This window comes from Eubalaena glacialis, chromosome 4 (genome assembly GCF_028564815.1).
Source record: "Eubalaena glacialis isolate mEubGla1 chromosome 4, mEubGla1.1.hap2.+ XY, whole genome shotgun sequence".
NCBI lineage: Eukaryota > Metazoa > Chordata > Mammalia > Artiodactyla > Balaenidae > Eubalaena > Eubalaena glacialis.
The window spans coordinates 117011810-117037977 of record NC_083719.1 but is presented as its reverse complement, the minus strand read 5'-3'; the positions used below and the strand labels follow the sequence as shown (position 1 = coordinate 117037977).

At 44.6% G+C, this 26168-nt stretch overlaps 1 protein-coding gene across 6 annotated transcripts in view; it reads left to right on the top strand.

The window, feature by feature from the left end:
- Positions 1-26168, top strand: part of SIL1 (SIL1 nucleotide exchange factor) — a 306671-nt gene that overhangs the window by 111838 nt on the left and 168665 nt on the right. For all 6 annotated transcript variants that reach the window (XM_061189660.1, XM_061189659.1, XM_061189656.1 and 3 more), the window contains 2 exons: positions 3557-3671; positions 9790-9925. In XM_061189660.1, the coding sequence (XP_061045643.1) occupies positions 3567-3671; positions 9790-9925 (241 nt within the window). In that variant the 5' untranslated portion in view covers positions 3557-3566. The remainder of the gene's footprint in view (positions 1-3556; positions 3672-9789; positions 9926-26168) is intronic.

The following is a 26168-nucleotide window of genomic DNA, read 5'->3' as shown; positions in this document are numbered from 1 at the left end:
TTACGAATTGACCTGTCATCCTTAGTATTGTCAGAAAATGCTTCTGAGGGCGTTAGTATGTGTGCAGGTGATGGAGGCGGCAAGGAGCCCTGTGGGAGCTGCCATTTCTCTCACCTGGCCTGCCATCCCATTCTAGGAGGTGGGTACGCTGTTAGTGCATCAGCTACCCCCAAGCTCTTCTTCCTCAGTCCCTTCTAGGCCTTCTCCTCCTGCTCATTTGTCATCTTTGCCCTTGATTTCATTCTCATTTATCTGTTCCTTCTCATTTTTTCCCCCCCAGCATCAGTTCCAGGTGTTTATCTCTGGCTGTAAGAAGGAAGCGTCTAACTCTCTGTGTGTGTGTATATGCATATACACATGAACGGTCTCATGTAGAGGAAGGGAAGTCTGTGGCTTTTGGATAATCCTTTTCTCTCTTAATGTATGTTGTCCTAATAATGCTGTGAGTCCCCTACTTCCATGGTTTGTTCTCCTTTTCCCCACAGCCAAGGATGCAAGAATAAAAAAGGTATGGGACATTATAGGAAGCTCTAGGGCTGTGTCCTCTTGGGACCCATCTCCCTGGGCCTTTCTTGACTTCTCATTCTTGATGTGGGAGCTTCTGTCCCTTGTTCATCCTCACCGAGCCTTGCACTCCCACTCCTCTGCACACCCAGACATGGCCAGGCACCTGTCCAGAACCTAGTGCTGTGCTATGAACTGAGTCCGTGTCTTTCAGTGTGATTGATGCCCCAGGGAGCCAGGTTGCTGGGGAAAGCTCATGTGGCACTCAGCTGTTCCATTTTGTCTACAAAAAAAGAGGGGAGAAACTGGCAGAAAGCAAAGGCTTTTGCTGCTGGGTGAGTATAGCATCTATTTTTAGCTCCCAAGCCTTTGCTTTTCCATTTGGCTGTGCTTTTTTAGCACAGTGCCGGTCCAGCAGGGCTGTTTTCCTTCACGGCTCCAGATTTCCTTAGGGAAAGTTTCCGTCTGCCCCCGAGAAGGTGTGGGCTGGTCACTGGGTAATAACTTCTTACAGTGGGTTCAGGCAGGGCTTTGGGTTCCACTGCAATCTTGGCACAGGACCAATTTATTGAGGTGGAACATGGAGGAGTGTGGCAGGAATAGGAAAGAGAAAAGGTAAAACCCCATACTCTCCAGAGGTGTTTCCCTTATAATTAATTCATTTAAGACTCTTTTGAGTAAACTGCCTAATGAGGTGTATTGGGGCTGAGTGACCAACACAAAAACCTTTTATAAGGGTCTGGGCTGATACAGGTTCTGAATTTTTCTAAGGTGTTTTTTTTTTTAATTTGTTATTTTTTTCTTTCTGCCTTTCTTTCTGAGGTCATTTGCCAGTCTGGATTAAGTTCTTTTGACTTCCACTCTAGTTTACTGACCAAAATGTTTTTACTATTCCAATTTGCCTATTCTAGATATTTCACTTAAGTAGAATCATACAGTATCTATTCTTTGGTGTCTAGCTTATTTCACTTGGCATAATGTTTTTAAGGTTCATTCATGTTGAAGCATGTATCAGAATTTCATTCTTTTTATGGCTGAATAATATTCCATTGTATGTACCACATTTGAAAAAAAATCATCTGTTGATGAATCCTTAAGTTGTTCCAGTTTTTTGGCTGTTGTCAATAATGATGCTGTGAACATTCACATGGAAGTATCTGTTTGAGTCAATGTTTTCAGAACTTTTGGGTGGAATATATACCTAGGGGTGGAATTGCTGGATTATATATATATAGTAGTTCTATGTTTAACTTTTTGAGGAACTGCCAAACTGTCCCACAGCAGCTGCACCATTTTACAGTCCCACCAGCAATGTACTAGGGTTTTAGTTTCTCTACGTCCTTGTTAACGTTTGTTACTTTTTTTTTTTTTTAAATTATAGCCATAGTAGCGGATGTAAAATGGTACAGTATCTCATTGTGGCTTTGGTTTGCATTTCCTTAGTGATTAATGATGTTGAGAATCCTTTAATGTCCCTATTGGCATATGTATATCTTCTTTGGAGAAATGTCTATTCAAGTCTTTGGCCTGTTTTAATTTAGCTTGCTTGTTTTTTTTTTGTTGTTGAGTTGTAGGTGTTGTTTATATATTCTGGATACTAAACCCTTAAGATAGATGATTTAGAAATATTCTTCTAATTTTTTGAGTTGTCTTTTCACTCTCTTAATAATGTCCTTTGAGGCACAAAAGTTTTTTAATTTTGAAGGAGTTCCATTTATTTATTTTTTCTTTTATCGTCCGTGCTTTGGGTATCATATTTAAGAAAGTATTGCCAAATCTAAGGTTATGAAGATTTTCCCTATGTTTCTTCTAAGAATTTTAACTCTTCAATTTATATCTTTGATCCATTTTGAGTTAATTTTTATATATTATGTAAGGGAAGGGTCCACTTCATTCTTTTGCATGTGGAAATCCAGTTGTTCCAGAACAGTTTGTTGGAGAGACTGTCCTTTCCCCATTGAATTGTCTTGGTACCATTGCTGAAAATCAATTGATCATATATGTAATTTTTTCTGGGCTCTCAATTCTATTGCATTGGTCTATATGTCTGTCCTTATGCCAGTACCACAGTGTTTTGATTACTGTAGCTTTGTAGTAAGTTTTGAAATCAGGAAGTGTGAGTCCTCCAACTTTGTTCTTCTTTTTCAGTGTTTTTATGTTCTGGGTCCCTTGAAATTCCATATGTATTTTAGGATAGGTTTCTCCATTTCTGTAAAAAATCACCATTGGTTTTTTTTTTTTTTTTGGCCATGCTGTGACTTGCGGGATCTTAATTCCCCGACCAGGGATTGAATCTGGGCCACTTCAGTGAAAGTGCCAAGTCCTAACCACTGGACTGCCAGGGAATTCCCCAATTCCCCACCACTGGGATTTTGATAGGGATTGTATTGAATCTGCATATTGCTCTAGGTAGTATTGTTGTCTTAACATTATTAAGCCTCCAATCTGTGAACATGGAATATCCTTGTGTTATTTAAATTTTAACAGCTACGAGGGCCTGCACTTTGGTGTGTTTGACTGTCTGAAAAGTGATGTAAAAGGCTTTATGGCTTGGGAATATTGAACTTTGCTGTTTTAGAGGGTGCTGATGGTATCTGTCTTCAGGTATAACAGTGGATATGGTTTAGAAGTGAATGGTTATAAAGGCTCATATGAATTTGGCCCCATGTCTGTTCACACACAAATCATTTGGTTAGTTTCCTTCTCTCTTCACCATAGCCAATACCACCCTGTGCAACCTGATAACAACCTGGATAATGAAGAAGGAAGGGACCAGGGCTATTATAGCTCATGCAAGCATCCTGGTTTACTGTACAGTTTTAACCAAGGCATATCTCCCCATATGGGGGAATGTTGGCTTACTTCAGGTTGATCTACCTTTGGGGTAGAAGACCTGTGATACCTCTATTCAGGAAATGTCTGACATCATCTGAAATGTTTGACATCTGTCAAAAAAGGTGACATCATAGGAATCACTATGCTGGGGCAGGGGGAGGGGTGTCAAGCACCAGCTTCCTGTTGACCTTCTATTTTCTGTGTTTACATTCCTCAGGCCCCTAACTATGCCTCACCAGGGCCTGCTTCTATTTAGGATGGCTCCTCTGGGCATGCTGCTCGGCATGCTGATGACCTCCTGCTTCACCTTCTGCCTCAGTCATAAGAACTCGGTAAGTGTCTTACCGCAAATAGAGGGATCTTTTTTGGTGGGTCCAAGAAAGCCTCCATGCCGCCAGGGCTGCTGTGGGAGTTTCTTATAGGAATGTGACCAGTGCTGGGTCACGGAGTATGTGTTCTTCTTCCCCCATCCCTTAGTCCTCTGGCCTCTGATTAAAGCTTACGGCACAGTTTCTCTTTGGGGAAAAGATGATGATGATGATAATGATATAATAACAATGATGATAGTACGATAAGCTTACTATGTACCAAGCATTGTATTATGTGCTTTATATGTATTCTTATTTAATCCCCTCAACAACCCTATGAAGTAGACAACTACAGTTATTATCCTCATTTGACAAGGAGGAGATTAAGTCTCAGAGATATTAAGTAACTTGGCCAACATTATAAAGCTAGTTTGTGGCAGAGCTGGGAAGGTCAGGATTCTCCCCAAGGGGCTGGGTGCCTGTGTGGTGAGCACCAAGTAAGACTGCTTCTTTGTCTACTCTGCTCATCCATGAGCATTCTCAGTCTGTCTGTAGCTCTGTATCCTCTTTCCCTCTGTCCTTTTCTCCATGTTCTTTACAGCCTCCTTTTCATTAACCCAGACCTCATCGCTGAGGGTTTCTGTCATTGCCAAAGGCAGGGGCAGAATGCCCGAGAAGGCCCTGAGCTTGGCCTGGCTGCAGGGTGTCCTGGCCCCATTTCCCTGGCCTGCCCCACCAACAGCCTGCCCTTGATCAACTCCCAGTGCCCTCTCTTCCCTCTCCCTTGAGATGCCCTGACTGTCAGCTCTCTCACAGTTTCACCCTCCCCTGGCCACCTTCTCCAACCCCAGGGGTCCCACTTAAATGTTGGGTAAAGTGCTGGAGGCTTTGGAGCCGGATGGCCTTGAAGTGCAAATGACAATTGTTATGAATTTAATCCAGCTCAGCTGAGGTTCACCTCTGGCTCATGGCAAGCTTCCACCTTCTCTCTGAAGTCATTTGTTTTCTCTCTGCTTTTCTCCCCACTTTGTAGAGCAGGAGAGAATGTACAGTTAGGAGTCACGAATCCTTTTGAGCTTTTAATGTTCTTTGACTAAGATCTTGTTGCTGCCGTTTTTTGGCCTCCTCTTCAAGGAGAATGAGACTGGGATCCCATTGGCCCCTGAGGGTGGGACTGGCCATGGCATGAAGTTGGGGCTGTCTCTGGCATAGCCTGGCCCAGAAAAGCACCCAAGTGTCTCGAGGGCTCAGGGCTGTGTCCCCTCCAACCTGCAGCTCATGAGGATCTGGGTGCTCCCCATCATGAGCTTTAGCAGATGCACAATTAACAAAAGCGTGCTGATGAATTTACTTAAGGACTGTGTGTTAGTAAGTCTCTTTTGGATAATAGTCCAACCAAATAGATGAGCTTTCAGAGCCATAATTATTCTGGCCCATTTATATTAGCTCTTTTGAGTCTAATCTCAGAAAAATGTTAATACTGACTTTCATCAGCAAAAGCTGCTTTTATCCTTATGTCTGTTCCTAAGCTGTATCCATTTGTCATAATCTTTCATCATGTGCTAAGTACAAGTAGGAGTGGAAGCATCTTTTCTCTCATACCATAAAAATTGCTGCCCCGATGGCATTTAAAATCCAAATTATGCAGCCAGCCACCTTCACAACAGTGAAAATGGGTGGTGGGGGAGGTGGGAGTGGTCATGATCCTTTGTTCAGAGCCTGGAGTCCAGGCAAATGCTCCTAGTGACCTGGAATTGTCCTCCCCAAAGGCATTTGTACAGGTTGATGGCCACCCAGCAAAGGCTGGCTGTGTGTATCAGGGTATGATCTGGAGCCAGCCTCCCTTCCTGGCTCCTGCTATGGCATCTCCCTCGGATGCCACATCTTAGGAGCAGTGCGAATGCTAAAGGGATGTGGTTGTGTAGTATACTGGCCTTCAAAAGGTGGTGGATGATGAGGGAGGTAGTGGAACCCAGTGGAAGGAGCACAGAGCCTCGGTAAACTCCCTTTTGCCTTCTACTTTGGCAATTTGACCATTTCTTTTTTTTTTTTAATTTGACCATTTTAGAGCTTTGTTTCCTCATGTGTAAAACAGGGTTGGTACCTCCCTCTGAAATTTTATTGTAGATTAAATGTGATTGTATATATAAAGCACCTAGCATTGGCACTGGCACAATATGGCTAATGGATGGTCAATAAATGTCAGCTGTTATTTTTTAGTAAGGGTTGGCTGCTTCCATTGTTTAATTTAGGGCTCTGTCAGTCAGGCTCCTATCCCAAAATGTTGCCTTCTCAGTCTGTCTCTGTCACAGCATCTATCCACCCACCTTGAGAGATTCATTCATTCTCTTGGATCTTGAAGGCTTTGGTCTTTAAGAATCTCTTACTCAGTTACAATTATAAGGAAGTGTGACATGGTAAGCTGTTGTCAGCTAACACCTTAGCTGGGATTTCTTGCCACTTAAGAGGAAATTGGTATTTAGAGTAATGATGGCAGAGAGAAGAGAGGATTCAGCATGGAAGGGAGCTCAGAGAAGCCAACTGAGAGGTCCCCAGAGCACGAGATTTACTTCAGAGCTGACCAAGGGCTGGCTGGCCTCCCTCACCTCTTGGTCTTTGTCTCCTGTTCAGGACACTGCTGGAGCAGAGAGAGGGTCGTCCCTTTCTCTGGGACGGTGTTTCTTTAAACACAGTCATTAAAGGGAAGGAGGATGTGCTGATAAATGTGCTGGGGTGATCTCATTGACCCTGCTTCCTTCCCTCAGCATCCCAGGGCACAACCGTTAGAACACATGACTAAGAACAGAAATACAGAAGTGAGTCAGAATTCATGCATGCACTTTGGAGCCAGGCAGTCCTGGACTTAAATCTCTGCTCTTCTTTTCTCAGCAGTGTGGTTTTGCACAGGCCCTGTATGTGTAAAATGGGAATAAAAGTATGTGCTTCATAAATGAAACTTGGATGAGTTGTGAGGCATGGAAGGCACTTCAGACCAGTTCCGGGAATATGGGTAAGGGCTTAATAAATGGTAGCTACTGTTATCATTACAACCTCATCTCCATGATGCTGCTTTTCCTGAAAACCTTTTCTGCAGTTCCACCTTTGAAGTGATTGTCCAGCTTGTAGTATGTTTGTGTGACTGAACCTCCCTCAGTGCTTGCCAAAGTCACTCAGAGCCAGATTTGGTGAACAGGGTGAGCTGACCAGACAGGGAACACCAAATTTATATCACCTCTACTAAAAACAGGTGATTTGTAAAATAATGGCAGAGTGTGAGAGTGTGTGTGTGTGTGTGTGTGTGTGTGTGTATGTGTAGCTTAAAATATGGTTCAGGGCTTCCCTGGTGGCACAGTGGTTGAGAATCTGCCTGCCAATGCAGGGGACACGGGTTCGAGCCCTGGTCCGGGAAGATCCCACATGCCGTGGAGCAGCTAGGCCCGTGAGCCACAATTACTGAGCCTGCGCATCTGGAGCCTGTTCTCCGCAACAAGAGAGGCTGCGATAGTGAGGCCCGCGCACCGCGATGAAGAGTGGCCTCCGCTTGCCGCAACTAGAGAAAGCCCTCGCGCAGAAACGAAGACCCAACACAGCCAAAAATAAATAAATAAATAATTTTAAAAAAATGGTTCAAAGATGATACCAAGAGGAAGCTTAAAAAACATTTTGAGCAGTGATGGGATTGTTGCAGAAAGCGTTTGGCTTTCCTAGGGCTTGAAGCATGTGTCTCAGTGGTTCAAATCTTGTAATCCTTCTTCTTGAACCTACTCTATAAATCTCATTAAAGATCTAGAAAAATAGGCTTTCTCAGCCCCTACTCATCAGAATGAACACTAGCCTTGCCTGGATTGGGCTTTCTGCCATATTGTCATCATCACCATTACCCTTGCCTCTTTCTGCTTCTCTTGATGTTGCGCATTTGGTTACTTGATTACAGCTGTACCTGCCAGGAGTTAACTGGCTAATAGATACACTAAAGCAAGAGTTGTAATGTAAAGCTTAGAGATGTTTAGTTTGGCCCTCTTAGTGTTCTAAAAGTAAGAAAATGTCACATAAAAATCTGGATTTTTGTTTCTCATCAAGTTGAATGCCTTCGTGGCAGTGGTGGAGCAGCTGAGTAGCAGCTGTGTTTCTTAGTCAAGGCAGGAGGACTCCAGTTTTCACAGTCCCACCACTCCTGGTTGTTATTACACCTGGCACACAGCACTCATTTACATCCACATTTAGTCCACATGCTTCTGAGGTAAATCTTTTTTTTTTTTAGAGTTTTAATTAATTAATTAATTAATTAATTTTTTTGGCTGTGTTGGGTCTTCGTTTCTGTGTGAGGGCTTTCTCTAGTTGTGGCAAGTGGGGGCCACTCTTCATCGCGGTGCGCAGGCCTCTCATTATCATGGCCTCTCTTGTTGCGGAGCACAGGCTCCAGACGCGCAGGCTCCGTAGTTGTGGCTCACGGGCCTAGTTGCTCAGCGGCATGTGGGATCTTCCCGGACCAGGGCTCGAACCCGTGTCCCCTGCATTGGCAGGCAGATTCTCAACCACTATGCCACCAGGGAAGCCCTGAGGTAAATCTTATTAACGGTCTTCTAGTCCCATGGTCTCGTGTATGGTGCTTTTGGCAGAGACTGACCAGCATGGCTGGGCCCTGGAGTACATAGGCTGCAGGTACTTAGTGGACAAAGTGGTCTTTGTTCTGGAGTGTGGGGCTAGTTCCTGGCTTCCAGCAAACTCTTTGGACTTGCCTCCAAAAGACATACCTGCCTGTAGGAGGAAGGCCTTCTTTTGTTCCTTTGTTGTGTGATTACAGACTAAGCCCTGGGCTAGGCAAGGGGTATACAGTGGTGAAAGAGACTGACACAGTGCTTGCCCTCAGGAATCTCAGTTGTTGGAAGTTTGATGTCCATGCCCTTAGAATGCACGGAGCCTCCTGCCAGTCTGTCTTCTCTTTAGTCTCACACACATCTACTCTTCTGTTCCTTGTTTTCTTTTGAGCTCAGATTTGTGCTGGGGCACATTGAAAGGGATACATTGTTACCTCCCATGTAGGATTAGAATTGTTCAGGAGACCAAAATGAGATCTACGTAAAGTACCTAGCACAGGTTTGGGTTCATAGGAAGAATCCATGAAAAATACTTCCTAGGGGAAGAATTGGGAGGTGGAGGAAAAGTGATGGCGGGGGAGGTGGAAGGGCTGAAATAATCTCCCAGTGTTCTAGTGTGGGTTCCTCTTTGCCCTCCCAAATGTAATTTCCCGGAGCTCTGGAACCCTCTGGTTCCAATTTCCTGAGGTCTTACTGCTTTTATGCAAGAACAGGTTTAAAAATGGGACAGGAAGGATTGGAGGGTGGGAAGGAGCAAGATGAATAATACTTTGTATTTATGTTACATGTCTGTCTCCTGAGCTCAAAGTGCTCTACACCATCTCATTAATCCTCCATGCTCTCCATGGGGAGGAAGGAAACAGGTTTTAGGAAGAGGTTTCTAACCCGGGCATCTTCCTCCCTCAGCCCAGCTGGACTTGCACCTTCCCACTTGTACCCCTTCTTCCATGGATTGGAATGCCCTAAGAGGTCATTTATGCTCCATAGGTACCCTGGGTAATGAAGGTACCCACGCCCTTACTCTGCCCTGCTGGGCTGCTTAGGAATTAATTGGGCCTTAGCTGCCAGCTTTTGTACATCTGTGTTGACCATTTGAGGCCTTACTTTCCTATTCATATGTATGTTTTTTCTTTTATAAATATCCTTAGTTTTTAATTGTAAGAGTAATAGGTATGAATTTTAAACATCAAACAGGATAGGAGCTTATCAAGTAAAAAGTAAAAGGCTCTTATTGTCTCGTTTTGTCAACCCCTCTCCCCAGTATGTTCCCTTAACTCCCTCAAGATGGTGTGGAACCTTCTGGACTTTTTTTTTTTTAATGCATATACAGAAGTGCCATATACACACAACACATACTGTGTTAATTTAACCATATCACCTCACTTGTACTGGTTCTGACACTAACCTTGTGAAAGGTCCAAACAGGGCTAGGGAGGGCAGGAAGGGCAAGGAGGAGAAGAGTGTACTGCCCCAGGCCATTTTCTTTCTGCTTGCCTGGTACCCAGCTGTGGTGGTTCATGCCCTGTGTTTTCCTTTCTCTGAAGGAGTTTGCACTGACCAACCCAGAGGAGAGCAGCACCAAAGAAACAGAGAGAAAGGAAACCACAGCAGAGGAGGAGCTGGATCCCAAGGTCCTGGAGGTGTTTCACCCGACCCATGAGTGGCAGGCACTTCGGCCAGGTACCAAGCCCAGCGCTGTCCCCAGGAAACATACTTGAAATTCGAAATGTGTATGTCCTTTCTCCCCCCAGGGCTGCTTTGAAGGAACAGCCCCTCTCTGGCCTCCTGGAGGGGAGTAGGGGTGGCTGCTGCTGCAGGACTCAGGGACCTTCGTTTTCCTGCAGAACAGAGATTGTGGCATCTGAGTGCCCTGGAAGGAAGGCGGTTGGTGGGTGGCCGAGCTTTTGGAGCAAGTGATAGAAAACTTTCTTTCCTTGCACTTCTGAAGCACAGGAGAGGCAGTGACATGTGCCTCACTCTGCAAATGCTATTTTGGGCTCAGTGCTGCTGAAATATTGTTTATGGGAGAGTCCGGAGCACTGGTGCGGGGCAGGAGTTTTCTGTTGTTAAAGGAACCTGTGCCAAGAAACAGGGGCTGTTCCTGGCCTGGTTTTTGAATGGAGCATCCTCAGAAGGAACAACTTTCTAACCCTTTTATGGCCCTGGGCCCAGGGCTTAAAATAATAATGAAAAAAGCCAGCAGTTGTGGTGTTTACCACGTTCAGATACTGTGCTACGTGCTTCATGTGCATAATCTTGTTCAGTCTTCACAATAATAGGAGCTATTATTGTCTTTATATTCAGATGAAAACATTGAGGCTCAGAGAGGTTAGGTGACTTGACCTATGTCATTCAGCCAACTTGTCCTATGTCATTGACCCCAGCCTGGACCCACCTTCCTCCCACTTGTCCTTCTAGAGTCCCAGCTGTCCTTGGCTGGAGCCTGACTGTGATGACACTTGAGCCCATTCTCAGGAGTAGGCTATTTGCGTTCTGCACTGTGGTGGGTGGATGGCAAGCCCTGGCAGCTGCCAGAGTATAGTTTCATCAACTCCTTGCTGATATTCATCACCATGTCCTCACTGCCCCCATTGCTGCTGTGCTGGCAGGGGCAGCGTTTGCTGTGCCAGCCAACTATCTGGTAGCAATATCACTCCTGCTGGGCTTGCATGCGGGTAGTTGCTGCCACAGAAGAGTGATGCATCACCAAGGAAACCAAGTAGGTGCTAATGGAGTTGGGTAGAGGGAGATTTTAGGGACAGAGGTACTGGGTTCAGCAGATCCAACCTCTGGCTGCCCTCCTCCACCTTCCCTGAGAACTGAGCCCCCCTGGTCTTTGGGGACTAAAACTAGAGGGGCTCTCAGGGTGTGGGAAGTGGAGGATGTGCGCTGTATCCACTGATTTTATGTGATTAAAAGTGCTTGTACCACTTTTAACCAGGCAAGTGCCTGGAGCCGATGGAGGTCAACGTCCTGTCATCCCTACTCCTACCGTCTCTTTTCCTGTGGCACCCTTCAAGACCCCAGTCCACATTGCAGAACAAGCCTGGAAGTTCTGACCCAGGGCCCTTGCCCAGCCTCTGGGCAGTGGGGCTTCTGTTCATGGTTAAGCAAAAGAGCCCTTTTTGTATCTTTGGGGAGGGAGGGCCAGAGCCTGTGTAACGAGGGCAGGCTGAGGGCTCTGAGCACCTCCTGGAGAATTAGAGTGGAGTACTGATTTTTATATTTAACTTGTTACCCCATTGACATCATCTTCTGCCTTCTAGTTTCTCAAGAGCCCCTTATAAGTTGTTCTGCCCCAAATTCCCTTGAAGCTGCCCCAAAGGCTGGGGTGTTGTGCTTGAGCACAGACACTCAGCTCTGGGGGCAAAGCAAGTCTAGGTCCAGACATGCCTGCCCCATATCCCAAGAGTGTTTTTCATTTCACCTACACTCACTCCCAAAGCAGGACCAGTGAGGGAAGGGAAGGTGAGAGGCTTGTTATGGCCTCAGGGTTTGATGTGTGGTGATTCAGAGTCTGGTACTGTCGAGGCAGACAAGACTCTCTTAGGTCCCAGGACAGGATCAAGGTGTTCTATGTGTATATTAAGGTTTTATATGTTATGTCTGTTGGTAGGAAATTGACATCTCAGTGGTCTGTGTGGATAGCTGGCACTTGCCTTTAATCAGAGTATATTTAATTCACCACATAACGAATGCTGCCTGGGAGCTTCCATCACAGCTACTGAAAGGTTAAAAGGAATGTAGCCAGTCCCAGGGTGAGTAGATAAATGAGGAGGTAGTATAATTTAGTGGTAAAGAGCACAGACTTTATTTTATTTTTTGAAGATTTATTTATTATTTATTTATTTATCTTATTTATTTTTGGCTGTGTCGGGTCTTAGTTGCAGCATGCAGGATCTTTGTTGAGGCATGTGGGATCTTTTGTTGCGGCACGCAGGCTCTTGGTTGTGGTGCGCGGGCTTTACTCTAGTTATGGCGTGCGGGTTTTCTCTCCTCTAGTTGTGGCATGCAGGCTCCAGGGTGCGTGGGCTCTGTAGTTGTGGTGCGCGGGTTCCAGAGCGCGTGGGCTCCATAGTTTGCAGCACGCGGGCTCTGGTTGAGGTGCGTGAGCTCAGTAGTTGTGGCGTGCAGGCTTAGTTGCCCCGTGGCGTGTGGGATCTTAGTTCCCTGACCAGGGATTGAACCCACATCCCCTGCATTGTAAGGCAGATTCTTTAGCACTGGACCACCAGGGAAGTCCCAAGCACAGACTTTAGACTGAGCCAGTCCTGGGTTCAAATCCTAGCTTTGCTACTTAGGGGATCTTGGGCAAGTCACTGAATCCTTCTGCCCTTCAGTTCCCCCATTGGTGATGTCGGGGAAATGTCCTGCCCTGCCTGCTGCAGAGGCTGTTTTGAGGATTCCCAACATGAAGACATTACTCGGTACACAGCAGTTCTGATTTTTAATGGTAAATTTGCCATTTGTGCCACTCCTTAAACTTGATTGTGGAATTGGATGCCAGTGAGGGTACATGAGTATGTAGCCTTCCTGTCCTCTCTGGCTTTAGGTAGGGAAGGAACTTATGGTGACAAGGAGAGACTTCCATGGTCATGGGATGTTCTCCCTCTTTCCTTCCAGGGAGATTTTTGATAAGGGAGCAGAAGGGGTTAGTACAGCATTTCCTGCCTGAGAGCTAGGTGTGTGGCATAGGAAGATGGTGGAATATCTTTTGGGGACTTTTAAGAGAACGGCAAAATGGCTAGTTTATGTTCACAGTTATTGATTTCAGTTCAGTACCTTCTGTCTCTTTAGGTCTCTGAAGGGAGGACCTCATCTCTGTTGTCCTGAGGTCTCCAAGGAGGGGATACTGGGCTACGTGGTCTGGGCTCATTTGAAGGCAGATTTCCTGACTGCCTGCTGTGGCCTGGAATACCAGGGGACTAACCCGTAACTTCATGGACCTTCCTACCAGGCCAGATAGGAGTTGGGCCCCAGTCACTTAGCCCTGGAGCAGCTGTAGGTCACTCTCCTGAAGTCTCCCTGCCTCTGTTATTACTGTCAGCATCCTCACTGTGAGTTGCTTGTTCCTGGAAGTGATTTTCCTGTCTCTCTCTCTCTCTCCTGGTTTATTTTGGGATCTGTCATACCTTACGGAGGCACAGCAAGCATTTGAGTGTGGATTCAGCATCAGCTGTTCACAAGCAAGCAGAGGAAAGCTGTTTGCTGGCAGGTCCTGTGGGTTCTGGGCAGGGAACTCAGGAATTTGTCCTAGGGCTGAGGACCCCTGTACCCCAGGCTTTGTGCCTGTGCACTTATTATTAGAGAAAACTGGTCACAGCCAGATATTGTGGGCCTTTTGCTCCCTGGGCACTTCCTGAGATCCTACTTTGTGCCAGGCACTGTACTTGTAGCCAGAGACAGATAATAGCTCACATTTACTTAGCATCGACTGTGCCAGGCATCTTTTGAGGGCAGGTGCTATAACTACCCTCATTTTCATAGACAAAAATGAGTCTCAGAGAGAAGTGACTTAGCCAAATGACCAGTAGGTGGTAGAGACAGAATTCAGATCTAGCTTTGTTTGGCCCGAAGCTTGAGCTCCTAACCACTGTACCATAATGTCTTTCTGGGTAGCAAATGGGACATGACCCCTGCCTTCCAGCAGCTTATGGTCTCACAGAGGATACAGACAGAAAAAGTGTTTTGGATGTCCTGGTGGAAGTGTCCTGTGCTCAATGAGGGCACAGAGGAGGGTATGGGGAGGCCAGGCCAGGGCCTTCTCTCTATCCCTGAGATCTTGGTAGAGCTTTGAGTCAAATTTTATGATGCTAAACCTCCAAACCCACCTTCAGTTCTCTTTTTGAGCTGTGTGGCCTTGGTCAGTTTGATTAGAATCTCTGAACCTTAGTTTCCTCATATGAAAATAGGGATGAAAATACCTACTTCACAGAGATGGTGTGAGACTGAAACAAGATTAACATGTGTAAAATGTTTCACTCTGGGCCTGGCACATAGGAAATATTCAATAAATGGCTATAGTTGTCATTTTTAAAATATACCTTTGCTGCTGCCTCCCTTTCCTTGGGGACCTGAAGGAAAAGTGGAGGTGATGAGGCTATCTGAGCAAAGGCCTCTCGTGTTCTGCCCCTTAACCAGTGCTATGTGTTGGCCTCATATGGGTTCAAGGAAGCTTAGACCTGGGGCTTCTCATTGACCTGAGGTGACTTCCAGGCTCTGAAATACTGTGTGAGAGCCTCTGGAATATTGGCATTAGCACAAAGAGCCACTTGATGGGAGCATGCAGGAAGCCTGTGCAGGAACACGTTCATGTGAGGGGGTTAAAAAAAAAAGAAGTCTAAATCATCAACAACTGATGAGAGCAATCCAAGAATTATAGAGCACCAGCCATCTGGTCAGATCATTTCAGATCTGCACGAGCAATAGGAGGGAATTGAATTTTAAAAACCTCATTTATGGTAGACCAACTACTCTGTTTCAGGCATTGAAGGGAGGAGTCTGATTTCCTGCAGGCCCTGGACATCTGTCTGAAGGAACACCTGACTCTGGTCTGGGTGACTCTGCAGGATTGTCTTTGTGAGGCCTTTGGCCCCTTGCAGCTTAGAAGAGGCTGTGTGATCTTCCAATGCTCAGACACCAACTGGGTATCCAATAATTCAATTCAATTCTGACACTATCTACGTGGAATTAGTGTCAGATCCCACAGTTAAAGGGCTCAGTCCCACTGCCTCTAATTCAGATGCTAGTCACAAGTCCCAGGCCACTGGACTTGTGACTGACCAGCTATAAATTAGGGATTCCCACGGTTCCCTCCTCAGGTTTGATAATTTGCTAGAACAGCACACAGAACTCAGGAAAACACTTTACTTATGTTTACTGGTTTTTTATAAAGGCTACAACTCAGAATAGCCAAGTGGAAGAGATGCATAGAAGGTATGGGGGGTGGGGTGCAGAGCTTTCATGCCCTCTCTGGGCACACTGCCCTCCCAGTACTTCTAGGTGTTCACCAATCAGAAGCTCTTGGAAGCCCCCTAGGGGCTTTTATGGAGGTTTCATTATTTAGGCGTGATTGATTAAGTCATTGGCCGTTGGAGATTGAACTCAGTCTCCAGCCCCCCTTTCCTCCCTGGAGGTGGGGCTAAAAGTTCCAACTGTCTAATCAAGGCTTGGTCTTTCTGGTGACCTGCCCCCATCTTGAAGTTACCTAATTCCACACACACACACACACACACACACACACCCATCCACCCATCCCCCGCAAGAGTCATTTCAGGAACCAGGGATAAAGACCAGATACTTTTTTTTTTTTTTTTTTTTTAATACCACAGGCTACAATTGAGGTGGGACTAAGGGGCAAAGCTCCCAGTGCCTTCTGCCACCTACCCAGCTCTGTGATTAGGAGGCAGGTGACGTTCCCTTCCTCCCCTAGTCAGGAGGGATCTTCCTTACAGGTTATCTCATTCCCCAGGATGGTCCACAAGAGTATGACCTGCTTGTGTCCCATCGTTCACACGCAGGCACACACACACCTCGAGGCCTATGAGCAGTGGGTGAGAGTAGGAGTATTGGTTAAGGGCAGTTCATACCTAAGCTCCTCTTGCTCATGAGAGTGGGGAGGTTGGGACTTCTTGGCTGCCACCGGGAGGTAATGGCCTGAGGGAGGGCTACAGCAAGGGGCCTCTGTTGGATGATCTTTCACCCTGGCACAGAGCAGTGCTGGAAAGGTGGAGCAGGGGCGGGATAGAGGAAACTGCATGCTTTTTGTGTGGTGTGGTAATCTGTGTCCTCTCTTGAACACAAGTTGCTATCTCCAATAACTTTTCAGGATGAGGTGTTCAGCAGAGCTTATCTTTGGTGCTGCCTCCTTCTGCATAGTGCCTTCCTCCCCTACTTTGAAACCTTTCAAGTCTTCTGGGGATTCCCTGAGAACTTCATTTGTTTCTCTCCTGCCTATACTTCTAGTCCATCTCCCCCATTACTGCCACCTCCCTAGCCTTTGTTAAGCGTCTCTACTCTGAGCATCTCCTTTACTCTTTATCAGTATGACTTTGTTAGGGAACTGCTGGGGGCATAGCAGGATGCCAGGCCTCTTGAGACCTGTAGGAGCAATGTCAGAGGCTCCAAATTACCCTGTACTGGGAGAGAAAATAATGGTGGGCTGGAATACATGAAGGCCCCACATGGCTCCATAAGGACAGTTTAGAGCTCTTCATTTCAGAGAGACACCATTTCCCATATGTGGACTTCTCTCAGGATGGCTGACCACTGCCCCATAGCAGCCAAATTCCACACCCCCCTGGGGGGAGCAGGTGGAGGCCAGGGCAGCATGTCCACTGTCAAGGTTGAGGCCACTTTGAGACTAGCTGGCTGAGCACTGTACTGGCACCAGAGCACCTCTGCCTGGGCTTTGGCCTTAAGTACCTGGATGGGGCAGGCCAGGGTCCAGTTTGCAGTCTATGGACTTGGATGGTTGGACATCTGCTTTCTAACAAGCGTTTATATACTTAATGCTCACCCTAGGCCCTTCTTCTCCCCTTCCTCTCCTTCCTCCACCTACCGGTTCTCTCTGAGGTTTAATAAAGAGTACTTAGAGTTGCACAGCCTCGGCTTTCAAAGATCGGGACCCGCAAACTGACTGAAATAAAAAAACTTAGACTGGATTAGGGATAATGGAAGACTAGCTGCCAAAACCAGTTCCAGCCCTCATACCCAGGGCTTGGCTTTAATTCAGAGAATCTGTGGAGCCTCGACTTCCCTTCTTTCTCTAATATTGCCCTCGCCCTACTGGCTAAGACTGTCTAGGCCATCTCCAAGGTTGGGATTAACCAGGGCTGGGAATAGCTCTCAAGGACTGACCTGGAGCTGGAATGAGAGGCCCTTTTCCAGAGCTTGTTCCATTCCTAGGTTTGTCACAGTACTGGAGGTAGGACTTGATTGGTAACTTAAGAGGAGATAATATTTGACTAGGTAGAGAAGAGGACAGGTAGGAATCAAGAATGAAGGGGAGGATGACATGAACTCTCACTCTAAAAGTGAGAGTATATCTACCTGGTAGGAGAGGCAGAGATGCGTAGGAGAATAATGGGATGGTGGTGGTGCGCAGCATCCCCTCTGTCAGGATAGGGGGTGGTAGGAGGAAAGAGAATTGAAAAGCAGTAGATCTAACTATGTGAAAATAAGTGTGTAGTTTAGTCCATTCAGGGCTGTGCCGTGAATGGGAGATGAGGAAATGAAGAAGGACGATATAAACTCCTGAGTCTGAGGAGTTTGAAAATAAGTGGAAGAAGAGAATGAAAACGGTAACTTCACAGATAGCCACACCAAAAAATTCATTTCTTGTTACATTTGTTGAACTCCTATAATGTTCCAGGTATAGTGCTTGATGTCGGAGATACCATGGTGGGCATTGACAGAGGGGCTTGCCTGCCTGGGCCTATGGTGTAGGAAGACCCCAGGCAGGAATATAATGCTGTGAGAAGACAGAGGTGTGGCCCTGAAGGAACATCTTCCCAGAGGCAGCTCTTCATTTCAGAGAGACACTGAAGCATTGAAGCTGAATGGAGAGAGCTTTTGTGTACGTTGGAAGGCAGAGGGGGAAGGAGGCACTGTTGACAGATTTAAAATCCCAGAGAGAAGATCATTGATGAGGCAGAGTTGTTTAGGTGGCAGATGGAAAGTCTTGGCCTCATGAATGTGATGAGCCTTGGAAATTTGAAACACAGCCTAGACAAAAACAAGGAAAAGTACGAGAGATGTAGAGGGAAATTGAGGAAGCTTCCATTAGATGTCTTCGATTTTCTGAGTCAAGCCAAGGGTGGGGCTTTTAACTTGGATGATGAAAGAGAAGGCCTTGATTGGGTGCTTAAGGAATGGCGAGGTTAAGGAATAACCACGGTGAGGAAGTTGCTTAGACAGTCAAGAGGTCAGAACTAAGCATTGCCCAGCGTCAGGGCCCAGTTGACGTCTGACAGCCTGACTTTGTTCTGGGCCAGGACCAGTGGGCTTGGTGACTTTCTAGAGCAGTGTGAGCCCTGGACAGTGGATAGCTGAAGTGTGAGGAAAGATGGGTAGATCATTAAGGAGATTGTTGGATTGTCTTTGGGATTGATGAGGGAGACCTTTGGCCTATGGGGCAAGCTGGAGAGCTTTAGTGGAAGCTCCTCTGAACCTACTCTAACCTCCCCTCTTCTGAAACAGGGATTATCAAGACTCTTCGAGGCTCTTGGCAGTGCTCAAGGTCAGAGTTTGGGTGGTACCCCACTAGCCACTGATCTTCTAGGCAGGCCTGAAAAGAACCTGAATGAAGCAGAGCTTGTGTGCAGTGGGCTCTGTAAGCTTTTTGTTCCTTGTGCTCTGATCAGGCTGATTTTATTTCTGTTCATGTTGGGGTTTTGCTTTGTTACTTTTCATAGACTAGTAGGTTGTTGGTCTTGCCTTATTTCCCGTAATATGTTGATTTGAGACAAACAGATTGATTTGTATTTTAATTTCTTTAGTTCTCAGAATAGTCTGTTTATGGTTTGTATAATGCAGTTGTTTGAAAGGAGAGAATCATTTCTTTGGATTAAAAAGTTTTCAGATTTGATTACCTGTGGCCATAATTAGTTTATCTGAGCAGAGGTGAGGTGTTTTTTTTTTTTAATATCTTTATTGGAGTATAATTGCTTTACAATGGTGTGTTAGTTTCTGCTTTATAACAGAGTGAATCAGCTATACATATACATATATCCCAGTATCTCTTCCCTCTGTGCTCCCTCCCTCCCATCCTCCCACCCTCCCTATCCCACCCCTCTAGGTGGTCACAAAGCACAGAGCTGACCTCCCTGTGCTATGCGGCTGCTTCCCACTAGCTATCGGTTTTACATTTGGTAGTGTATATATGTCCATGCCACTCTCTCACTTTGTCCCAGCTTACCCTTCCCCCTCCTTGTGTCCTCAAGTCCATTCTCTAGTATATCTGTGTCTTTATTCCCGTCCTGCCCTGAGGTTCTTCATGACCTTTTTTTTTTTTTTTTGATTCCATACATATATGTTAGCATACGGTGTTTGTTTTTCTCTTTCTGACTTACTTCACTCTATATGACAGACTCTAGGTCCATCCACCTCACTACAAATAACTCAATTTCATTTCTTTTTATGGCTGAGTAATATTCCATTGTATACATGTGCCACATCTTCTTTATCCATTCATCTGTCAATGGACACTTAAGTTGCTTCCATGTCCTGGCTATTGTAAATAGAGCTGCAATGAACATTGTGGTACATGACTCTTTTTGAATTATGGTTTTCTCAGGGTATATGCCCGGTAGTGGGATTGCTGGGTCGTATGGTAGTTCTATTTTTACTTTCTTAAGGGACCTCCATACTGTTCTCCATAGTGGCTGTATCAATTTACATTCCCACCAACAGTGCAAGAGGGTTCCCTTTTCTCCACACCCTCTCCAGCACTGATTGTTTGTACATTTTTTGATGATGGCCATTCTGACTGGTGTGAGATGATATCTCATTGTAGTTTTGATTTGCATTTCTCTAATAATTAATGATGTTGAGCATTCTTTCATGTATTTGTTGGCAATCTGTATATCTTCTTTGGAGAAATGTCTATTTAGGTCTTCTGCCCATTTTTGGATGGGGTTGTTTGTTTTTTTGATATTGAGCTGCATGAGCTGCTTGTAAATTTTAGAGATTAATCCTTTGTCAGTTGCTTCATTTGCAAATATTTTCTCCCATTCTGAGGGTTGTCTTTTCGTCTTGTTTATGGTTTCCTTTGCTATGCAAAAGCTGTTAAGTTTCATTAGGTCTCATTTATTTATTTTTGCTTTTATTTCCATTTCTCTAGGAGGTGGGTCAAAAAGGATCTTGCTGTGATTTATGTCATAGAGTGTTCTGCCTATGTTTTCCTGTAAGAGTTTGATAGTGTCTGGCCTTATATTTAGGTTTTTAATCCATTTTGAGTTTATTTTTGTGTATGGTGTTAGGGAGTGTTCTAATTTCATTCTTTTACATGTAGCTGTCCAGTTTCCCAGCACCATTTATTGAAGAGGCTATCTTTTCTCCACTGTATATTCTTGCCTCCTTTATCAAAGATAAGGTGACCATATGTGCGTGGGTTTATCTCTGGGCTTTCTATCCTGTTCCATTGATCTATATTTCTGTTTTTGTGCCAGTACCATAGTGTCTTGATTACTGTAGCTTTGTAGTATAGTCTGAAGTCAGGGAGCCTGATTCCTCCAGCTCCATTTTTCTTTCTCAAGATTGCTTTGGCTATTCGGGGCCTTTTGTGTTTCCATACAAATTGTGAAATTTTTTGTTCTAGTTCTGTGAAAAATGCCAGTGGTAGTTTGATAGGGATTGCATTGAATCTGTAGATTGCTTTGGGTAGTATAGTCATTTTCACAATGTTGATTCTTCCAATCCAAGAACATGGTATATGTCTCCATCTGTTTGTATCATCTTTAATTTCTTTCATCAGTGTCTTATAGTTTTCTGCATACAGGTCTTTTGTCTCCTTAGGTAGGTTTATTCCTAGGTATTTTATTCTTTTTGTTGCAATGGTAAACGAGAGTGTTCCTTAATTTCACTTTCAGATTTTTCATCATTAGTGTATAGGAATGCAAGAGATTTCTGTGCATTAATTTTGTATCCTGCTGCTTTACCAAATTCATTGATTAGCTCTAGTAGTTTTCTGGTGGCATCTTTAGGATTCTCTATGTGTAGTATCATGTCATCTGCAAACAGTGACAACTTTACTTCTTCTTTTCTGATTTGGATTCCTTTTATTTTTCTTTCTTCTCTGATTGCTGTGGCTAAAACTTCCAAAACAATGTAGAATAATAGTGGTGAGAGTGGGCAACCTTGTTTTGTTCCTGATCTTAGAGGAAATGGTTTAGTTTTTCACCATTGAGAACAGTGTTTGCTGTGGGTTTGTCATATATGGCCTTTATTATGTTGAGGTAACTTCCCTCTATGCCTACTTTCTGGAGGGTTTTTATCATAAATGGGTGTTGATTTTGTTGAAAGCTTTTTCTGCATCTGTTGAGATGATCATATGGTTTTTATTCTTCAGTTTGTTAATATGGTGTATCACATTGATTGATTTATGTATATTGAAGAATCCTTGCATTCCTGGGATAAACCCCACTTGATCATGGTGTATGATCCTTTTAATGTGCTGTTGGATTCTGTTTGCTAGTATTTTGTTGAGGATTTTTGCATCTGTGTTCATCAGTGATACTGGCCTATAGTTTTCTTTCTTTGTGACATCTTTGTCTGGTTTTGGTATCAGGGTGATGGTGGCCTCGTAGAATGAGTTTGGGAGTGTTCCTCCCTCTGGTATATTTTGGAAGAGTTTGAGGAGGATAGGTGTTAGCTCGTCTCTAAATGTTTGATAGAATTCGCCTGTAAAGCCATCTGGTCCTGGGCTTTTGTTTGTTCGAAGATTTTAAATCACAGTTTCAATTTCAGTGCTTGTGATTGGTCTGTTTATATTTTCTATTTCTTCCCGGTTCAGTCTCGGAAGGTTGTGCCTTTCCAAGAATTTGTCCATTTCTTCCAGGTTGTCCATTTTATTGGCATAGAGTTGCTTGTAGTAATCTCTCATGATCCTTTGTATTTCTGCAGTGTCAGTGGTTACTTCTCCTTTTTCATTTCTAATTCTGTTGATTTGAGTCTTCTCCCTTTTTTTCTTGATGAGTTTGGCTAATGGTTTATCCATGTCGTTTATCTTCTGAAAGAACCAGCTTTTAGTATTATTGATCTTTGCTATCGTTTCCTTCATTTCTTTTTCATTTATTTCTGATCTCATCTTTATGATTTCTTTCCTTCTGCTAACTTTCGGGTTTTTTTGTTCTTCTTTCTCTAATTGCTTTAGGTGTAAGGTTAGGTTGTTTATTTGAGATGTTTCTTGTTTCTTAAGGTAGGATTCTATTGCTATAAACTTCCCTCTTAGAACTGCTTTTGCTGCATCCTATAGGTTTTGGGTCGTCATGTTTTCATTGTCATTTGTTTCTAGGTATTTTTTGATTTCCTCTTTGATTTCTTCAGTGATCTCTTGGTTATTAAGTAGTGTATTGTTTATCCTCCATGTGTTTGTATTTTTTACAGATTTTTTCCTGTAATTGATATCTAGTCTCATAGTGTTGTGGTCGGAAAAAATAATTGATACGAGTTCAATTTTCTTAAATTTACCAAAGCTTGATTTGTGACCCAAGATATGATCTATCCTGGAGAATGTTCCATGAGCACTTGGGAAGAAAGTGTATTCTGTTGTTTTTGGATGGAATGTCCTATAAATATCAATTAAGTCCATCTTGTTTAATGTATCATTTAAAGCTTGTGTTTCCTTATTTATTTTCATTTTGGATGATCTGTCCATTGGTGAAAGTGGGGTGTTAAAGTCCCCTACTATGATTGTGTTACTGTCCATTTCCCCTTTTATGGCTGTTAGCATTTGCCTTATGTATTGAGGTGCTCCTATGTTGGATGCATAAATATTTACAATTGTTATATCTTCTTGGATGGATCCCTTGATCATTATGTAGTGTCCTTCTTTGTCTCTTGTAATAGTCTTTGTTTTAAAGTCTATTTTGTCTGATATGAGGATTGCTACTCCAGCTTTCTTTTGATTTCCATTTGCATGGAATATCTTTTTCTATCCCCTCACTTTCAGTCTGTATGTGTCCCTAGGTCTGAAGTGGGTCTACTGTAGACAGCATATATACGGGTTTTAGTTTTGTATCCATTCAGCCAATCTATGTCTTTTGGTTGGAGCATTTAATCCATTTACATTTAAGGTAATTATTGATATGTATGTTCCTATTACCATTTTCTTAATTGTTTTTGGTTTTATTTTTGTAGGTCTTTTCCTTCTCTTGTGTTTCCTGCCTAGAGAAGTTCCTTTGGCATTTGTTGTAAAGCTGGTTTGGTGGTGCTGAATTCTCTTAGCTTTTGCTTGTCTGTAAAGGTTTTAATTTCTCCATCAAATCTGAATGAGTTCCTTGCTGGGTAGCGTAATCTTAGTTGTAGGTTTTTCTCCTTCATCACTCTTAATATGTCCTGCCACTCCCTTCTGCCTTGCAGAGTTTTTGTTGAAAGATCAGCTCTTAACCATATGGGGATTCCCTTATGTGTTATTTGTTGTTTTTCCCTTGCTTCTTTTAATATTTTTTCTTTGTATTTAATTTTTGATAGTTCGATTAACATGTGTCTTGGCGTGTGTCTCCTTGGATTTATCCTGTATGGGACTCTCTGTGCTTCCGGGACTTCATTAACTATTTCCTTTCCCATATTAGGGAAGTTTTCAACTATAATCTCCTCAAATATTTTCTCAGTCCCTTTCTTTTTCTCTTCTTCTTCTGGGACCCCTTTAATTCGAATGTTGGTGCGTTTAATGTTGTCCCAGAGGTCTCTGAGACTGTCCTCAATTCTTTTCAATTTTTTTTCTTTATTCTGCTCTGCAGTAGTTATTTCTACTCTTTTATCTTCCAGGTCACTTATCCGTTCTTCTGCGTCAGTTATTCTGTTATTGATCCCTTCTAGAGAATTTTAAATTTCATTTATTGTGTTGTTCATCACTGTTTGTTTGCTCTTTAGTTCCTCTAGGTCCTTGTTAAACGTTTCTTGTATTTTCTTCATTCTATTTCCAAGATTTTGGATCATCTTTACTATCATTATTCTGAATTCTTTTTCAGGTAGACTGCCTATTTCTTCTTCATTTGTTAGGTCTGGTGGGTTTTTGCCTTGCTCCTTCATCTGCTGTGTGTTTCTCTGTCTTCTCATTTTGCTTAACTTACTGTGTTTGGGGTCTCCTTTTCGCAGGCTGCAGGTTCGTGGTTCCCGTTGTTTTTGGTGTCTGTCTCCAGTGGCTAAGGTTGGTTCAGTGGGTTGTGTAGGCTTCCTGGTGGAGGGGAGTAGCGCCTGTGTTCTGGTGGATGATGCTGTATCTTGTCTTTCTGGTGGGCAGGTCCACGTCTGGTGGTGTGTTTTGGGGTGTCTGTGGACTTATTATGGTTTTAGGCAGCCTCTCTGCTAACGGATGCAGTTGTGTTCCTGTCTTGCTAGTTGTTTGGCATAGGGTGTCCAGCACTGTAACTTGCTGGTTGTTGAGTGGAGCTGGGTCTTGGCGTTGAGATGGATATCTCTGGGAGATTTTCACCATTTGATATTACGTGGAGCTGGGAGCTCTCTGGTGGACCAGTGTCCTGAACTCGGCTCTCCCATCTCAGAGGCACAGGCCTGACAGCTGGCCGGAGCACCAAGACCCTGTCATCCACACAGCTCAGAATAAAAGAGAGAAAGAAAGAAAGAAAAGGAGGGAGGGAGGAAGGAAGGAAGTAAGGAAGAAAGATAAAGTGATTAAAAGTAAAAAAAAAATTATTAAAAATAAAAAAATAATTTAAAAAGTAATAAAAAAAAAGAAATGAGAAAAGAGCAACCAAACCAAAAAACAAATCCGCCAATGATAACAGGCGTTAAAAACTATACTAAAAAAAAAAAAAAAAAAAAAGGATAGACAGAATCCTAGGACAAATGGTAGAAGCACAGCTATACAGACAAAATCACACACAGAAGCATACACATACACACTCACAAAAAGAGGAAAAGGGGAAAAAATATATATATCGTTGCTCCCACCGCCTCAATTTGGGATGATTCGTTGTCTTATTCAGGTATTCCACAGATGCAGGGTACATCAAGTTGATTGTGGAGATTTAATCCGCTGCTCCTGAGGCTGCTGGGAGAGATTTCCCTTTCTCTTCTTTATTCACACACATTCTGGGGTTCAGCTTTGGGTTTGGCCTCGCCTCTGCATGTAGCTCGACTGAGGGCGTCTGTTCCCTGCTCAGACAGGACGGGGTTAAAGGAGCAGCTGATTCGGGGGCTCTGGCTCACTCAGGCCGGGGGGAGGGAGGGGTACAGAATGCGGGGCGAGCCTGCAGCGGCAGAGGCCGGCGTGATGTTGCACCAGCGTGAGGCACGCCGTGCATTCTCCCGGGGAAGTTGTCCCTGGATCACGGGACCCTGGCAGTGGCGTGCTGCACAGGCTCCCGGGAGGGGAGGTGTGGATAGTGACCTGTGCTTGCACACAGGCTTCTTGGTGGCTGTAGCAGCAGCCTTAGCGTCTCATGCCCTTCTCTGGGGTCGGCGCTGATAGCCACGGCTCGCGCCCATCTCTGGAGCTCGTTTAGGCTGCGCTCTTAATCCCCTCTCCTCACGCAACGTGAAACAAAGAGGCAAGAAAAAGTCTCTTGCCTCTTTGGCAGCTCCAGACCTTTTCCCGGACTCCCTCCCGGCTAGCTGTGGTGCACTAGCCCCCTTCATTCTGTGTTCATGCCGTCTACCCCAGTCCTCTCCCTGGGATCTGACCTCCAAAGCCAGAGCCTCAGCTCCCAGCCCCCGCCCGCCCCGACGGGTGAGCACACAAACCTCTCGGGCTGGTGAGTGCTGGTCGGCACCGGTCCTCTGTGCGGGAGTCTCTCCGCTTTGCCCTCCGCACCCCTGTTGCCACGCTCTCCTCCGTGGCTCTGAAGCTTCCCCCCTCCGCCACCCGCAGTCTCCGCCCGCGAAGGGTTTCCTAGTGTGTGGAAACCTTTCCTCCTTCACAGCTCCCTCCCACTGGTGCAGGTCCCGTCCCTATTCTTTTGTCTCTGTTTTTTTCTTTTTTCTTTTGCCCTACCCATCTATGTGGGGAGCTTCTTACCTTTTGGGAGGTCTGAGGTCTTCTGCCAGCAGTCAGTAGGTGTTCTGTAGGGGTTGTTCCACAGGTAGATGTATTTCTGATGTATTTGTGGGGAGGAAGGTGATCTTCACGTCTTACTCTTCCGCCATCTTGAAGCTCCTCCCCGAGGTGAGTTTTTATGGAGTAGTAATGTGGTACTTTCGTCAAGTTTTTTTTTTGCCTAGCCTAAAGGAAACTACCCCC